The 19,383-nt window shown below is 41.5% G+C and overlaps 1 protein-coding gene across 3 annotated transcripts in view; it reads left to right on the forward strand.

Moving 5' to 3' along the window:
- MYRIP (myosin VIIA and Rab interacting protein) overlaps positions 1 to 19,383 on the forward strand; it is a 533,041-nt gene that overhangs the window by 96,725 nt on the left and 416,933 nt on the right. For all 3 annotated transcript variants that reach the window (XM_068236299.1, XM_068236301.1, XM_068236300.1), the window contains exon 2: positions 11,610 to 11,732. In XM_068236299.1, coding sequence (XP_068092400.1) covers positions 11,623 to 11,732 — 110 coding nt within the window. In that variant the 5' untranslated portion in view covers positions 11,610 to 11,622. The remainder of the gene's footprint in view (positions 1 to 11,609; positions 11,733 to 19,383) is intronic.

Below are 19,383 nucleotides of genomic sequence, written 5' to 3' on the forward strand. Positions count from 1 at the left end.
AGTACATCTAACTTTCCGAGGTGCTTCGTGTAGCTTCTAGCGTTGTTTGCGTTCACATTTCTGTATCCCACTACAGGCTCAAAACATAATGGACAAAACCTATGCCAAATGATTTTCTGCTCGGTATCGGCAAATTAATTTGACTCATGGTTCATCCAAGCAGAGGATGATATTCACTTGATAAGGCAGACATTTACAATTGTTGGTATCTCTAATGCATTTATCGTTAATGCAGCGCCCAAAGCAGGAAAAGGGCGCCCAATAAATATTGTTAACAATATTAGAACATATAAAGTTTTTGAAATATGTTATCGTTTTAGAAGCTTACAACATTATACTTTTTGTCATATTATTTAGTTTGTATGTACAGATTTTATGTTATGAAAGATACTATCATTTTTATGTGTAAAAGTGTGTTTCTGCAGGGGGAGTGGTTAGGGTAATGCACCGCCAGGGGGGTGGTTAGGGTAATGCACCACCAGGGGGGTGGTTAGGGTTAGGCAACACCATGGAGAAATGGTTAGGGTTAGGCACCACCAGGGGCTGGTTAGGCCCCACTGGGGGGGTAGTTAGGGTTAGGCACCACAGGGGGGATGGTTAGGGTTAGGCACCACCAGGGGAGTGGTTAGTTTTAGGCACCACCAGGGGAGGGATCTGTTTGAAAGTAGAGTTGGGTTAAGCTGTATGGTTGAATTAAGTAATGCTTTTTAACGTTAATATATTTTGGTTATCAACTCCGTCTGTTTTAAAACGGTATTTATCGTTAACCAATTTCGTTAACAATGTTTTTTATTATGGAGATTTCGTTATCCACCGGCGCCAATTGGTTATCCAGCTGGGCACTTTTTTCCTGGCGCCCTTTTTTCATGCACCCCAATTATCGGACACATGTGCACTGCACTGCACTAAGGCACCATACACTGATTACTATGTATACTGAAATATGTACCGACAGAATGCACCTTGGTTTATATTTGGGTTACATAGTTACATAGTTATTTGGGATGAAAAAAGACATACGTCCATCAAGTTCAACCTGCGCATTATTGTGCATTATGCGGTGACACATCTCCTCCTCCCCCACCCCCAGTAGTCCCACAACCATTGGTGTCCAACTGTAATAAAGCAAGTGGCAGAGTGCACAGTGAAGCAATACTTACTCCCCCCCCCCTCCTCCCCTGTTGCTCTGCCAAGGCCTCCAGTACCCCCCCCCCAGCCCACCCCGTTCCCTTCACAGTACAGATTAATACATTACAATGGGTGCAACAGAAAGTGCAGAACTGCTGAGGGTGAAAAGTGGAAACCACAGTAGTGAGGGGTCTGGGATGGAGACAAGAGTGGTTGATAGACTGACAATGCAGCATGTAAAACAGAAAAAGCTGTAGGTGAATTAAGGTTCCATAGATTTTTACAATTTTAAACTTAGATTTTTAAACTTTTTCCTGTGTAAAAACACGCTTTATTTACTTTAGGAGAGATAATTTGCTTGATGGTGATGGTGGGGTGGTGATTGCTATAGCCTTCACTAATATATTAAAAGTGGTAATACTTTAAATAACATTGATACTTTGCAGACCGAAGCAAAGAGTCATTAATGTTTTTAAATGTTGTCACTATGTCAGTTATATGCTATTAGTAAATATTGTGCTTTTGAAAATATAGTAGTTTGCTTGTACTTGCTTACTAGAGATCCTATTCACAAAATACACATTTTCACAAAAATCTGAGTTTTCTTGTGTGAGAATCTGCTCAGCTGCCTGTGCAGACAGGCAGCGTTTTGACCACTGTTCACGTCTGCATTCTGCAGGTCTCTTTAAGAGATACCTTCTGTCAGTTCTGCAGCTTGCTGCTGAGGAATTTGCATACATTCGTTATGCAAATCCCCTACCTGCCTCCTGTGATGACTGGCAGTATAAAGGTTGGGATTACCCACAGTCCTTTGCTGGTCATTCCTTCAGGGTTTGTAGTATACACTCCTAGTGAGTGTCAGCCATGCTACTTCTCGTTGAAGATTAGTTTAGAGTTATTCGTGGGACTGCGCTAGGCAGATTCCCTAGTCTAGTTAGGATTGTATTATTTGTATTGCCTGTTCTGTCTGTCTGTGGGGTGCTAACCAGCAGGGCCGGGCCGAGGCAGAGGCTGAAGAGGCTACAGCCTCAGGGCGCAGTGTAGGAGGGGTCGCACAATTCATTCTGCTGTCATTCCCAATTATGTTTGAAGCACAAAGAAATAAGAAAAGGGCATACATAGCAGTGACTGCAAGCCAGATAACTAGAGATTAAGGTGTTGGGGATTTTGGGGGCCCTAGGGTGCCTCTTAGTCTAATAGCAATTAGTGTGTGACGGCTGGGGTGGGAGGGATGGAGGGGCGCACTTTGCTGTCTCAGCCTTGGGTGCTGAAGGACCTTGTCCCGGCTCTGCTAACCAGAGCAGCGGTTGCTACTGGTAGGCCCTTCTGTTCTGTTATTATCTCTTCTGGATCGCACTAGTCTCTTTGCGCTAGTGCTGTGGATCCTTCTGTTCTGTCTCCTGGGATCGCGCTAGCCACTTTTCGCTAGCGCTGTGGATCCTTCTGTTCTGTCTCCTGGGATCGCGCTAGCCACTTTTCGCTAGCGCTGTGGATCCTTCTGATCTGTCTTCCTGAATCGCACTAACCGCTAGCGGTAGCGGCTGTGGATCTTTCTGATCTGTGTTTCTGCTTGGATCACACTTGCTCTGACGGAAGAGCGGTGGATCCTTTCTGCCTAGTTCTTGTTTCACGTTTGTCTGTCTTGTCTGATTCGAAACGCTTGCTGTAGGCTCGGTGAGGTAACCGTTAAGCAAGCGCTCGCGTTCTGTTTCATGTTTGTCTGTCGATGGTTAGTTAGGCGTGCTTGTCTCTATTGTGCTTATCACGTGGAGACCGCGCATAACCGCGTGCACTGTTGCGAATGAGTGCGGTGTTCGTGGTTAGCTAGCGTATTTTACGCATCTCCTCATTGTATGATTTGCTGTGCCTTTGCTACTCTCGTGCTCCGCCTTGCTGTAGCCTTGTGTCACGTCTGGCGATCGCACCTCTCGCGATCACGTTCCTGCTTCTTATCTGCTGTGGTGTGTGCACAGTCGCGGGTTGGCGACTAGTTTTATGCACACACACACAATCTGTCTCTGTACTCACTCTCAATCGCTTCTCTTGCGATTGCGTTTCTTCCCTCCGTACAATTCCTGTCTGGCGTGTGTGGTAGGGCAGAGGAGCTGTTCCTCTGCACTCCACAGTTCCACTTGCCGACAGGAATTTCCCTCTGCAGGTGCAAAGCACCTAGCCTGGGTCTCCTCAATTATACGCTTGTGGAGGAAATCCGCCGTGTCAGCGCACGTCTGGTGCGCTGACCACAGAGACGATTCCACAATCGTTACATCTTGAAAGTGTTTTTTTTTTTTTTTTTTTTTTTTTTTTTGCATTTGTCAAAAATATGTGTGGATTCTATGATTGTAATTTTATATAATTAGCAAAAATTACACAAAATCATAATTACCCACAAAATTGTAATTACAATCATTATTGTAATTGTGAAAATTATATGAAAATCCATAAAAACTGACAATACCCAACACTAGCAATTTCCTATTTTCTCCAATATCTTTTAAATGAATTGTCCATATACAGGGAAATACAAGCCTGATAATACAAGTGATCAATTACTGACAGAAAAAAATTGTTTATTTATAACATTAAATTATTGAACTACTTACGGAATTTAGCAGTTTTTTTTATTATGCACCAGTATCTTCTGTGTTGTTGTACAAATATCTATTTTCAAAGAAATTATAAGGACAACAAAGGATAATACTGGCATGGCGCATGTTGTATTAAAATAAATGGGTAACATAAGTATACAGCAACACCAAGAAACAATAAGACAGATGACCATGATCATTTGAGCTTACAGTCCAATTGTGTGCTGGCTGAAGGCAAGGTATGGGAAGTTAGTAAGGTGTATATAAGTTAAAACTGTGTATACTTTATTAAAATGTTGAGGAGCAATCAATGACATGTCACCATCTGACTGAAATGGTCTAGGTCAGATTCTATGTTTTCCTGAAAAGGAGAGTTTCAAGTTGCATTCAAAGGGAACTTCAGGGTAATATTAAAAAATCAGATCTACTTACCTGGGGCTTTCCTTAGTCCCTGGAAGCCTGTGTGTCCCTCGCCGCACTTCCGCTTCCAAGCCAGTCTCCCTGGGTCCCCTCCATAGCAGCCTCTGGCCAGGTCAGCGGGTACTGTGCATGCGCAAGTGCGTGGCCACGTTCTGCACACGCTTGCACATGTGCAGTGGCTGTCTCAGATGTCCAAATGAGGGGAGACGCACAGGAAAACTTCTGTATATGGCGATAGGAAAAGGTGAAGAGAGTGGATAAGGGAAGATGATCATTAGATGAACACAGGTTTGCCTAGAAATTAGTGTACATTGTGTGTACTGTGTGTAATGAATATTGTGGAACCTATTTGGAGAGAGTCAGAAGGTTGAACCTACAGAGAAGAGCAGCATGGGGAGAGTAAGGCAAGAGATGAATGAGTTCTGCAGTAGAGTTCAGGATGGACTGGAAAGATGAGATGCAAGCTATTTTAGTTAATTGATTGCCTCAAAACTGCTCTGAGACTGTAACAGGAACATAAAATTATGATTGTAGTTGGTACTGGGTTTTGAGCTCCTCAAAACCAGCAATTTTGGGGAACTGGATTTATCAATGTGCTGTATTTGTTGTTATGCTGAGCAAGGAAGCTTATTCAGAAGGCAGAGACATTACAATTTCAATTTTGTCCTAGCGAGTTTAAAGCGCACCTGAACTAACCCTCAAAATGCGATACTAAACATTAGAATGGATGCATTTTTAGGCTGTGATACTTACAGGTCAGTTGCACTGCATTGTCCCCCCTTTTGTAGATCCGACTCGAGCCAGTCAAAAGAAAGTCAAAGAAGCAGCACATGCTCTTCCCCACTCCCTGTATAGTTAACTTCTGTCCAGCTGTATACAGCAGCCATTGTCGGGAGTATTCTGGTCATGCACACCTCAAAAGTTTTGCCCGGGCTGTTTGTGCAATGTGAGTTATACAATCTAACTCCACATTGTGTACATTACATGTTACATTACTTGCACAAATACCAGTGATGAAATTCACATGCATTGTGTGTGCATGTAAGTTTTACTGGGAATTGGGTGAATAAGTGCTATAGTGAGCAATGTTAAAAGTCCTTTCAGTGGGATTAGAGGAGAGCCAACAAGTGCAGTCCTGCATGTCTACAGAGGAGATCACTTGTAAACAGAAAGTGGTGAGGAAAAGTGATTGGCTCTGCATATAACTTTCTCTGATGCAAGGTGCACTAAATTTCGTTACTTATAAAATGCTTTGAAATTTCAACAGTTCCAGTTAGGGTAGGCATACAGTTATCAATATTTACATTTGATTGACCTGCAGATTCGATTCTTGATGATGCTGATGTTATTCATTAAGTCGTATCTGACTCTTGGTGATTCTATGTGTTAGCTCTCTCCATGCTGTCTGATCTGGTACCATTTCTACCAGTTGCCTTAAAGAGGAACTCCAGTGAAAATAATGTAATAAAAAAAGTGTTTCATTTTTACAATAATTATGTATAAATGATTTAGTCAGTGTTTGCCCGTTGTAAAATATTTTAAATCCCTGATTTGTATTCTGACATTTATTACATGGTGACATTTTTACTGCTGGCAAGTGATGTAGCTGCTGCTTGCTGTTTTGGCAGTTGGAAACAGCTGTAATCAGCTATTTCCCACAATGTAACAGGGTTCAGAGACAGGAAACTGCCAGAAGTACCTTGGTACTCAGAGCTTCTTGTGGGAGGGGTTTCACCACAATATCAGTCATACAGCGCCCCCTGATGGTCTGTTTGTGAAAAGGAATAGATTTCTCATGTAAAACGGGGTAACAGCTACTGATTGGGATAAAGTTTAATTCTTGGTCGGAGTTTCTCTTTAAGCTCAATCCTGTGTCAGCTTTGATGGTGTCAAGCCAATGCATTCTCTAGCATCCTTGTTGCCTTTTGCCACTGAACAGTCCTAGCATTAGGTCTTTCTCTAAGGAATTTGATTGCATTACATGGCCGAAATATGCGAGTCTGAATCTGGTGATCTTGCCTTCCAGTGACACGTCTGGTCTCATATGTTCCAATACTTCTTTATTCGTCATTTTTGCTGTCCATGGAATGCGAAGCAACCCTTGCTAACACCACAACTCAAAGGAGTCGATTTTTCTTCTATCTGCTTTTCTTAGGGTCCAACTTTCGCAGCCATACACAGTTATGGTGAAAACAATGGCATGAACCAGTCTACATTTGGTCGTAATGCTAATGTCTTTGCTTTTCCATACTTGGTTCATGCTTACCATTGCGTTTCTGCCGAGGGTTATCCAACGTTTTATTTCATGACTACAATCACCATTTTGATCGGAACAATGTGCTATCTCTGTCCCCTGTACCTCCTCTGTTCCCCCCTGTGCCTCCAGTGTCCCCCTCTGTGTCACCTCTGCCCTCTGTACCTGCTTATACAAGTTTAAAAGCCATTTTTTATTTGTATTTTTTTAATCGATTTTCTCAAAAACTACAAGTCCAATTTGAAAAAAAAATTGTATTTGTTCCCATGGAAACACTGAATCCATGCTGTTCGTATCGGCGGGTCGTTCATAAGTCTGGCTTTTGTAAGTTGGGGACTAGATGTACAGGAAACAGTTGTCATTTCTGCTTCTTTTAAAGCGTGGATCGATTTAATGTTTCCAACCAAATGCTTTAAAGAGAGATACTAGGAGAGGGAGTGAAGGTCGGCACTACAGCTGGATCCACATACAATGCGAGGGACACTGTTGATGTCCTGAGGGGGGTGGAGAGTATCCATGGCGTGAAGGAGATCTCTTAGCGGCTATTGACGTGGAAAGTCTGTATAGCAGAATCCCCCACAATCTTGGTCTTGTGGTGATCAGGAGATTTCTTGATCACACAGACAAAGATGAGAATTTCAAGAATTTTATCTGCGAATGTCTTGAGTTCGTTTTGACACACAACTCTTTTGTTTTTGACAGGAAATGGTACTGGCAGACCTCAGGGACTGCTATGGGGACAGCTGTCTCCTGTACTTATGCAAACTTGTTTGTTGCCTGGTGGGAGGAGGAGTATATCCACTCCCCCCGCAACCCCTTTAGAGATAAGCTTGGGGCGTGGTCCAGATATGTGGATGATGTGCTGGTGTTTTGCTCTGAGACTTGTGCTACCTTTTACGAATTTATGCATTATATTAATGCGAATGAAGCAAATATGGCCTTCATAGCCAGTGTAGCACAGGATAGATTGGTCTTTCTAGACCTGGAGTTGGTTATTCAAGGAGGCAGATTGATACCGATGGGGTTCCGTAAAGCAACGGCATCCAATGCCCTACTCCATGGCTCCAGCTTCCACCCAGAGCATGTGACCCGTACACTTCCTTATGCCCAGTTTCTCCGACTACGTCGTAACAACGCGCTCGACGGTGACTTTCGTCAGCAGTCGGAGGACCTGGGCAGGAGGCTTTTGGCAAGAGGTTACAAAGCAGAGTCAATACAACAGGCCTTTAGGAAAGCAAGCTCCCAGGAAAGAATATCCCTATTGGATAACACAAAAAAGAAAATTCTTGTTGTATCTAAGAGGGTACCAATGTCCTTCGACTTCACAGCAATGACAGACCAGATTAAAGCGACTGTGATTAAGAACTGGGTTATCTTGCTAAGGGACCCCATTTTGAAGCCTTTAGTAGTAGAAAGCCCCCACGATAGGTTCAATAGTAAGCAGAAGTGAATTTAAAGCCCCACATAGAAGCAATTGGTTGGAACAACACAAACCCCACGGTAACCATAAATGTGGTCATTGCATATCTTGCAATCGAATGAATATCGGATCCTTGCGACACAAAGTAAGCGCGTTTTTCACGTGCCAAACGGAATACGTCATGTACGCTATATGGTGTCCCTGTGGTCGCTTATGTGTGGGGAAAACCACAAGATCGATCAATAGACGGTTTAGAGGGCACTTCAATTCAATAAAATCAGGCTATGGCTCACCTAGATTAATAGAACATATAAGAGAAGCTCACAGTGGCGACCCCTCAGTAATGTCTTTCGCAGGTATCATCCATGTTCCTCCATTGAGAAGAGGAGGTGGCAGAGAGAAAAAACTTAAAAGAGAAGAAGTGCTACTTATTCTGAGAACTGATGCTATGGGCCCACTAGGCCTTAATGAATATACCGATTTTGCATGTTTCCTAGATCCTTAAAGCGGAATAGAACCCTGCATTTCAACTTTGCTCTAAAACATTATTTACAGCATATTATTTGCAACCAGCATTTTTTTTTTACTAGACCAGCATTGGAAGGGTTACACAGATCTTTAAAGTTCCATGGATAGAAATGCTGCCGCATCCGAAGTTTAGATAGATACATTTAAGTAAACACAATGTAACAAGTGGTGAATGTTACACACTCTCTGGTTGTCCTCCAGCTCCTGCACAGTCAGAGAGTGTGTGTCACATTCCACACTTGTTACATTGTGTTTACTTGTAAATGTATCTACCTAACCTTCGACTGCGGCAGCATTTCTATCCATGGAACTTTAAAGCTCTGTGTGTAACCCTTCCAATGCTGGTCTAGTAAAAAAAATGCTGGTTGCATATAATATGCTGTAAATAATGTTTTAGAGCAAAGTTGAAATGCAGGGTTATATTCAGCTTTAATTTTAGTATCTGTATTACATTCAGTGTTATTAGGTGGAGTGCTGTTTGAGCCCCCTGACTCCAAAATGTCCACGACATGCCTACGTATAGATTCTAATATATTTTAATTTAATGTCATGATGTCCTAGTTAATGTGCCAGTGACTCCCTCCTACCGCTCTCTCCCCTCATTGTATGCCCATTTCACGATGGGCGTTTTACTACTCTCTGGTTGTCCTCCAGCTCCTGCACAGTCAGAGAGTGTGTGTCACATTCCACACTTGCTACATTGTGTTTACTTGTAAATGTATCTATCTAACCTTCGACTGCGGCAGCATTTCTATCCATGGAACTTTAAAGCTCTGTGTGAAACCCTTCCAATGCTGGTCTAGTAAAAAAAATGATGGTTGCATATAATATGCTGTAAATAATGTTTCAGAGCAAAGTTGAAATGCAGGGTTATATTCCGCTTTAATTTTAGTATCTGTATTACATTCAGTGTTATTAGGTGGAGTGCTGTTTGAGCCCCCTGACTCCAAAATGTCCACGACATGCCTACGTATAGATTCTAATATATTTTAATTTAATGTCATGATGTCCTAGTTAATGTGCCAGTGACTCCCTCCTACCGCTCTCTCCCCTCTTTGTATGCCCATTTCACGATGGGCGTTTTTACTACACGCCACTTTCCGTCACTTTTTCCAAGTTTTACACACGCTGCTATTTTGCCTTTTACTCTTTTTATGCGAAACGGCATTTTTTCACCAATATACTTGAAGGACTAGTATGTCCATTAACTTTTTGTAACTTTTAAATTTTTTGATATATGCTTGTAATTATGTGCACTGTTTTTGCATTTCACCTGCAGTCTAGCCCACAGCCACTAGATGGTGCATAACCGCACTTATGATGCTGTGTTCAGCATTAGCTAAAAGCAGCCACCTAATACAGTGTGGTCTGCCTCGGCATCCGTAGTCTACATGTATCACTTCCTCCAGAGGCCGAATTTGAAGCGCAGATGCGCTCCAGTACACGATTGGCTTGGAGGAAGTGTTAGGGGCAGCTCCTGAGGGCGGAAGTCCACCGTAAGCCGTGTGAAAGGCTATTTCTACCCGGCCAGCCCGCTCCCAGCATACAGCCACTGTAGAAGCGCATAGATAGCGCGAAACGGCTGTAAGGCTAAACCTGTGCCCAGCACCCACCACCAGCTCACAGCCTCCACCTCATGGTATGTGTACTTCTTAATATATGCACGCTATGTGATGTACGTCAACCTGTTGATTAAAAGTTCAGCTTACAGCAGTGCCGACTTTGCACTCCTTGTTTCATTCATTCAACTGAATGCTTTGACATCAATCTCATTGCAACTTTGAATGATCAAAACACATGATCGATGATTTGGATGAAATGTATCTAGTATTGCTACCAGTGTGTTGGGCTTTAACTGATTTCTCGATTGACATAATGCTTGCTCATCCAAAGAAATGATTCTATCGATCAATAAAGTATTACTAGCTTTTGAAGTAATAAAAGGTTGCTTTCTAACATGGCGGTCTGCGTACAGTTGACAATGGAATGTTATAGCACGCCTTTCTTCTGAGCGTATCAAAGATTAATAGATTGGCTGGTGATGATAGTTTAAATTAGGCTCTGTTCCCACTTGAGCAGAGAACGGACATTTTTTTTTGTACGTTCTCTGCTACACAGTGAACGGCTTTTATTTTATAAATTGGAGCCGTTCACATTTGTCACGCCGCAATGAATCCGCAGCATCAGTTGCAGTAAGAGGACCGCACTTCTGGGCAGTCCGTGATAATCCTGGGAAGGCGGAGGCGTTCCCCCATATAGCCTATGGGGAAAGCATCTGCCCCAGGCTACAGCCAGACCACGGCGGACCATCAGTCTACCGCTGGCTGCACGTGGTCCGGCACAAGTGGGAACACAGACTTAAGGTTTTTCATGTGTTTGCTAATCTTTTCTACAAAATACATTTTCAGCTCCTAGCATGTAAAAAAATACTAAAAAAATACTAAAAACTACTAAAAAAACAAAAAAGCAAAAGTAATATAAACCTGAAGTTAATTTTGTGCTACCTATTTTGAATATTTTTTTGCTGTTTGCTGACTCAAAGGTATTTTATTTTATAAGGTGTAAAATCATCAAAAAATTTAGGAGAAAAGATTATTGAATCAGGGCCAGAGTTAGGGGCATAACAACAGCCCTGTGACCTGCCCGGGGGCTATGAGGGGCTTGTGCATGTACATAATGCAGGGCAACAGCAGAGTGTTATACATTACCAGCCTCTGGTGGTGGGAAGGTCTTCCTCACTCCTCTGGAGTGCACAAGCGCCAAACAGCCAATCACCATGTAGCTACGGAAGTTGTATTGTGCTTGTACACTGAAGAGGAGTGAGGAGACCTCACTCCTTGTCATGTATAATGCTCTGCTCTGCATTACCTACACGAGTCGCCACCCCCCTCCCTCCCCAGCTGCTGGGGTAGCCCAGCCGACAGATTTCTGTAGGGGGAGCCAGGCACAGTGTAGTTATGCCCCTGGCCAGTGTTAGTAGGCTTCTATCTTTCATTGTCCTATGTTCTAGACAGAGTTTTGTTCTATGGAGGATACTCTTATTGGATACAGTAAAACATGCTCATGCTATCCCTTCCTCTAAATTACCTTCTAACAAATGTGGAGTAACAGTTATGCTATTTTTTGCAGCTTGCTAATGGATTTTATTGTGTGTATACTTTAAATCAAATATTAATATTGGCTATAATTAGCAGAAACGATTAGTGTTTTTCCAGATGGGGAAATGATGTTGGAATTTATGTGACTTACAGCTTATTTTAATTGCTTTCAGGATCAAGAACGATATGGGAAGGAAACTGGATCTTTCTGGTCTGACTGAGGATGAAGCAGAACATGTCCTTCAGGTTGTCCAGCGAGACTTCAGTCTTAGGAAGAAGGAGGAAGAAAGGTTAAGGTAGTACAGTGCATTTTACAATATTACCTCATGCTGAAAATTCATTACAGTTTTAATATGGTATTATCTGCATAATAAAGCGCCTAGGATAAGCCTTACATGGAGGGTGGGGCTACATACCAATATACAGCAATATATAGCTAAAGCAAGCATTAATTGACTGCATTCTAATATATGTTGTTATGGTTCCTCTTTATAATATTTTCCTAGCTGAACATGTTTGTGTTTTGTAGACCTCTTTCACACAGGAGTCTCAACTGTGTGCTTGTTGAGCAGTTCAGCCTCCTATCTTCCAGCCACTGAGTGCTTTCAGGCTGCAATTTAAAGCTATTAAATGACAGTATTTGTACACCACATGCTGTTACCCAGCAACAGGGACAGTGCTTGTGTTAGGTCTAAGTGTAACTGTGGTCATGCCCAGATAATAGCCTCTTTACTACTAAGAAGTGCCTGGCCAGTGCACAGGAGCAGCTGATGGCAGTGAACACACCATCTGCAGCTGCCAACCAACAATGTGCCTTAGCCTGCCTGAAACGGGAGATTTGGTCATTAAGTTTTACCCCAAAAAATAAAGTTCTACACCCTCTAAAAACACAGTTAATAGCTTTGAAGAGCTCACAACTCACAATGTACACCAAAGCGATCAGTACTACAGTGCAGTAAAATACCACCACCATCTATCCAAGCAATCCCAACCGTAATTCCTGATTTTTCCAGATCCACAACAGATTTCGTTGATCTCCCAAGATGATGCAGTCCTCTGGGAACAAATGAAGGAAAAGCAGTTTTTGTCCTCCTAATGTCCTAATGAACTGCAGAGCCTTTAGCAAAAGTCAATACATGCTGCTGTTGCTGCTTATTTTGAACTTAGGCTGAGCTCTAAATCAGAAGATGACAGGCAGACTCAGTAACACCAGTTCATGAGGATAGCAGCAGTTAGGGCCATTTTCCACTAGCAATCGCTATCACAAACTCCAGCCCTTGCAATTTTTCATTAATTTTTTTATGTGATTGCGATTTTACATTTGCATTGCATTATCGCTCTTGAAATCACTCCAGAAAGCGATTGCGATTTGCAATTTGCAAAAAATACAGTTTGATTGCTGAGCCATTTGTGTGCCATCTCCAATTTAGTTGGCTTCCAGTGTATGCACGAGTGGTGTCCCTGCTGGATTCTGGCACTGGCAGTCTGGGCTATATTGCATAGGTCAGGTGGAAAGTGTGTGATTTTCTTCTGTGTATCATTCTGAATTACTTTCAACTCACTCCATGCTGTAGAACATAATATCTGTGAGTCACCTACTTCTTAGGCCTGCTAACATTGACTGACAGCTGACAGCCAAGCATTAGGAGAGCATAACAGTCAGGAAAGCTTAGTATCAAGTTCTTTAGTTTCTTCACTTTCTTCTAGCCTTGCCTTGAAGTATCCTGGTTCCCAGTCACACCAGCCAACCATCATGCTGGTGAAATCATAGATGTCTCTTGTTCTCACTCACTCTCATACTCAAAAATTAAATTATAAACCATCCAAGCTGTTGGCAGCTTCTTTTTCAACTTGTAAACATAGATGCCTTCCATGAGTTGAGTAGGGGATTCCTAACTTGTGTATCAAAAACCATGACTATTGTCCAGGGTCTTTGCCTACACTAACACATAGTTGTTAACTTGTTATTCTGTGTATGGCACTGGATCATGCCTTTGGGAAAAACGTTCATGTTACCACCGATACATGGATAAGGATTCATTGTTAAGGTTGCTTTATTTTTTCAGGGAAAATTCGACCACACTACTCAGTGCTGGGAAAAGTGTAGCAAGGGGTACCGGTACTTTTCTTGGGGGAGGACTCTGGATTGCTTGGATTCTTTCATAGCCAAAAGAGCACTTTACTAACTTTAAGCATAATATTTCACAATTGAGATTTGAGAACCCAGGTGATAGATAGAAAAATACTAGCATTTTAGTTTTGGGTGGTAGGCCCTATTGGGATATTTTGTCCTTTCAATTTTTTTCTTTATTATTTCTACTAATAATAGATATGTATTTAGAGGTTACACTTCTAGTACAGTATGTGGGGTGTTTTCTGAGGGTGATTGTGTGACCCTCACTTGCAGCATACCTGGCCGATGAACACATGTTTCTGCCCTTTTTGTTTAACCATCTCTATGGATTTTTTTGTTTTGTTTAAACAGTGGAGCGGCTATTGGTCTGCATCCACAGATATCTTGTGGTTGTAATATTTTGCCCTGGGCTTCCTGTGTGATTGATCTGCTTAGTGTTTTTCTTCCTCCCATGTTATGATGCAGGCACACCATTAGATGTATGATGCACCTGGCACTTTACTTGATTTTGATGTTGCGCCATCTTTGTTATGTTGCTTGATGTGGAGTTTTCCGCTTCATGTTTGGGGATGCCAGGTGGCTGATTAAGGTGTGCTGCTGTAGTGGGTGGCTTCGAACTCAGATCTTGTCCCACAACCTTATGTCCAATTATTAAATCTAGCTTCCTTGCAAGTAATTGTATGGTTTGTAGACCAATTTAAAAGGTTTGTGTAATTGTCACAGGAAGCTACAGGCAGAATTTGAATATTACCTTCCTGGCAGAACCCCATTATTTTACAATTAATGTTTCATTTCTAAGGGTAGAGTGATAAACATCTAAAATTATGTAAAAATACCAAAATTCTGTTTCACAAGTCAAGGATGATCATTTGCGGACATGCCCAAGTTATGACTATCTATTGACAGCTAACTATAGACACTCATCCTAGTGCGGTTGTCTCACCTGTTTGTCTCCATAACACAAGCAAATAATAAGCTGTAATAAAGTTTGATAACATCCTTGCTGCCTAAATAATTATTCAGAAATATATTGTTGTTTTCGTTTAAACAGTTTCATTAGAAAAGAGAAAGAAATATTTACTGGCCTGCCTTGTGAAGCCAAGAAAGACTGAACTAGAGTTGGTTGCCAGAGGAAAGAGGATCGGGGTTGATAGTGTTTTGATGGGCATGTGTCTTCCTAGTGTCTAGATAACTGTGTAACTCTGAAATTAAAGTCACTGGTATTGATAGTGTAAAAAGAGCAAATCAATCATAAACAACTAAGTAATCTATCCTTTAATATCATTTTTAGCCGTGAAAGTCTTATCCACATAGGAAAATATTTCGCTTTTCAGCACTGTTTTTTTTACATGACCAATATACAGAGAAGATACTTTGTGGTGCTGTTATGACCCAGGGGCACAGTTTGATGTTTGTGAATTCTGGATGTGTCATCAGTTCAGTTTCATGTGCTCCTCCGCTCTCCATTGAACTTTCACTTACGTCCAAATAGCTGGCACGAAGATCTGGAATTGACATGGATGCAATGTGACATCTAAGTCATTGATGTACAAAGTACTTCATTCCAAAAAAACAAATAAGTATAACATGGTTGCTAGTATACCAAAGAACAAATCAATTTTAGACGTAGAAATGAAGACACTCGGGACTTCATTGAGAAGCACACTCTGCTGGGCATACATCTCAGTAAGAGGACATTGAAACAGAGTTGTCATGCAAACTCATCACCATTTCATATTTTATTGTGGCCGACTAATATTTTTCATCAGTTTGATATAAGTGTTGCTTTGATCAAAGATCAGAATATACATAAAAAAGGGGGTAATCGGTAAGTGGGTTTGAATGTTGGGGGGCCCTGTTTAGTTAATAGGAACTTAGCAGCTCCTGTTCGTGCTATGGAAAGGGGAATGCTTAGTAAAGACTAATACAACTTGAGAGACAATAGCAATCACACAAGTTTTCCGAACCTTGCAGATTGATTTGCAATCCTCCAGATAATGAAACCCATAGACATCGTGGTCTGTTCCCAGCTGAAGGTGTTTGAAACTGGCTTTTGTAATCTCTATGTGCATCTTTAGTTGCAAGACTGCCAATGTGAATGAGCCATAGCTCATTTATACTACTTTTAGTCTGTGTAGAGCTACAAAGCTATAAAGAAAACAACTCAGGACTTTTTAACCCTTAGACTGGCAGCTATTTTTTCTTTTTAATTCTACACGACCAGTGCCACCTATGCTTGAACTGTGTTTATCCATCACTGGCTGGATAGTGTACTGGTTAAGGGAATAGCCTCTGACATAGGAGAATCTTGACTCTTTCTATTCAGTAAGCCAGTATGCTATTCAGTAAGGAGTCCCTGGGCAAGACTCTCTTACACTGCTATTGCTTAAAGGACTTATGAGGCCAAATTAGTGAAAAAAGTTAATTACCTGCATAATCTTTTACGGCACGGAGGACGCCATCTGCGCCCTCTGTGCTGATCCGCCGGGTCCCCCCGCTCATTAGCCCCCCGGGCCGGCTCCCGACCCCACGGCCCGGGTCGAGCTCCCCTGCCTCTCCCAAAATGGCCGCTTGCTCTGGCCGCGGCTGCGCAGTCCGCTACGCTACGTAGCGTGGATCGGGGAGGTTGGCCCTAGAGCTTCGCAGCCGCACTCACGGCTATGCGGACTGCGCAGCCACGGCCAGAGCAAGCGGCCATTTTGGGAGAGGCAGGGGAGCCCGACCCGGGCCGTGGGGTCGGGAGCCGGCCCGGGGGGCTAATGAGCGGAGGGACCCAGCGGATCGGCACAGAGGGCGTGGACGGCGTTTTCCGTGCCGTAAAAGATTATGCAGGTAATTAACTTTTTTCACTAATTTGGCCTCGTAAGTCCTTTAATAATAAGTGCGTCTCTAGTGGCTGCCTCACAAGCGCTTTGAATCTGATAGTAGTGTTATACAAATGTGTGTTTTATTATTATTATTATTATTGTTATTATTATTATCATTATTATTATTGTTACGTCTTGCCCAAATCTACATGTAGCAATGTCCACATTAGGCAGTAGGGAAGTCATTGAGGTGCAAATACATTTGAGATAATTGAGAATTGTGCTAATTATTATAATACAGAATTTTGCTAATTATTATTAAAATCTATTGTGAAATGGACTAATCAAATTTTGCAGTGAAAGCAATTTTCAAGCTGCATAGATTTGCAGTAACATTTCAACAATTCTGCATAATCTTGAATGAACTATTTGCATATTTCAAGTAAAGAAGAAAGTTGGCACTAAGCCAAAACTTGTACAAAAAAAAAATGCTTTTTAGATGTCCGTGGCAGAGGAATATTGGGAAACAAAATGCCTATAGATGTCCACTGTAGGCAGAGGTAGTTTTGCTCTGGAATGCCTTTACACGTCGCTAGCATATGAACGCAAATACACAGAACACGTATAGATGCCTGCATCAGTCTAAGGCCAGTTTCACACTGTAAACCGGCAGCAGCGATGCGGTGCATTGCTTCCACCACACCGCATCTCTTCGCCAGAAACAAGCCTTCGGGGAATACCGCGTTACTACGATTCCCCATCTGGCATCGGGCCAAGCAGGAAGTGATGCGCGCTTGTGGTCATTTCCTGCTTCGGGTATGCAGAATTTCATGGAAGTATATTGTAACTATACGCTTCCGCACATGTGCGCCGCATCAGCAACTTTTTAAATATCCCCGCGTCGCCATAGACTAACGACTTTTGGGCCGACGCAGGTCACCGCAGCTCGATGCAGAAGAGGTGCGGTAACTTCATTTTAGACCTGCGTCAGGCATGCTGCAAAAAATTCACTTCCGTCACGCCATACCGCGGAAGTATGAAAGTCTACATAGACTTTCATTGCTCGGTGGTGGGGTGCGGTAAAAATATTGCACCGCCCCGGTGTGAAAGGGTCCTAAGGGTTAATTGTAAAGTAGATTAGTGGCATCATTAATTAAATACTCCAGCACTGGAAATAAGTTCAAAAATAAGGACCCAAGAGGGAGTGTTCCCAAAGTTGAAAGAAGAGTTCAATTCATGAATTGTCCTGTTGTGATGCAAGGATAATTTCAAGGATGAGGACTAAAAATCACTGTACCCAATCCATATAGTGTGCTGCTTTCAAAAGAATGAGGAGAATTTTGAAGTGCAAAAGGTGCTTACTGGACAAAAGAACAAAAGATCACCCTAGACCATGACCATTATAAAGAGACCTCTAACAATATAGGATTAAAGTCTGCAAATGTTGGCCCATATGCAATTTTTTCTCCTGAGTTTTCTCCTAGGAGATAATTTTCATCTTCTCTTTATAATACCCTTTAAGCTCTTTGCAATTAAAAAAAAGTATCAAAAAGTAGGTAAAATAGTACTACAACATTTTTGGTAGTATTTTCTTTTGTGTTGGTGGTTTTAAAAGTATTTTATTGATAAGGTGTGAAATATCACCTAGGCGAAAAGTCAAGAGAAACAGTTAATTGCATACGGGCCCAAGGTGTATGTTAAACAGGCTCTAATGTTATCTAGCAATCATATATATGTATATATATATATTAATAATAATAGAAATGTAAATAAATTAATACCCTGCTTACAAATACAGCCAGCTGTTAATTATCCACACAAATATCACATTTAAAAAAAAAATATATATATATATATATATATGTATATATATATATATTTAAAATACTAAATCTTATAAAACAAATTAATAATTTCACCTGACACTGGGTTTGTGGGGAATGAGAATGATTCGGTGGAATGTGAAGCTACCAAGAGCCTCAGCACTGCATAGCTCATCTTTAGTTGCTGTGAGAACTGAACATTATGGTATAACATTGTATGACAAGCCGTTAAGTATGTTATGTTTATGCAAGTTTATATTCTTGAACGATTGAATGAAATAAATAATGATGCAAAAAGATTACTTTTATTCCCCCCCTAACAACATGCTGCATTACATTCTCACTGGAAAAATGATGCTGTAACAGTAACATAAGTCCTGTGGAGGCTTAAACTGATTACTGAGCTCCTCTGGAAAGGGGGATGCTGAGAAAAATATGACAGCATCATATGTCCATGAGTCAGACTAGACAAAACCAAGAAACAGCTTTTGTTTTTGTAGCCTTTTATCTAAACAGATAATTAGTCTACCATTTTCCAGCATTCCAGCAAATGCCATCCAACCTACAGTATAGGCTGCTGCTTCTAGCAAATGCACCCCTCTAATTTAAAGTAGCCCTTCTGTTTTGTTGTATAATGCAGATCACAGTTATTTAATGACAACTGAATTATAACATTTTCTGACCTTATTTTGCTTAGTATTGTCCTAAGCCATTGATGTACATAGATGCTGCTAGCCATGGCTTATATGTGTGTATGCCTTCCTACACTACTAGGCATGCGGCCCAGCTCCTATCATTTTGTTTTAGGAGCAGATGTACTTGCAAATGACCTTACATGAGGCAATTTTGAGAAAATAAATTTGTTTAAATCATTTCAATGGGAACACAGACAACAATGAAGAAAGGAAGGTCCTTTAGATTGTAAGCTTGCAAGGGCAGGGTTCTCTCACCTTTTTGTGTCTTGGGATTTGTTACACATTTATTCATATCAATTTTGTCCCTGTAATTTCCAATTCTGTATTTTGTATCAATTCTACAATTTGTATCAACTCTGTATTTTGCATATTGATGTATACTGTTGTCTGTATTATTTTTTACCTCATGTTTGTTTCTTACTTTGTACAGTGCCATGGAATACATTGGTGATTTATAAATCAATAATAATATGTAGAACCTGGAACAG

The sequence above is a fragment of the Hyperolius riggenbachi genome, chromosome 5 (genome assembly GCF_040937935.1).
Source record: "Hyperolius riggenbachi isolate aHypRig1 chromosome 5, aHypRig1.pri, whole genome shotgun sequence".
In the NCBI taxonomy this organism is placed as follows: Eukaryota; Metazoa; Chordata; class Amphibia; order Anura; family Hyperoliidae; genus Hyperolius; species Hyperolius riggenbachi.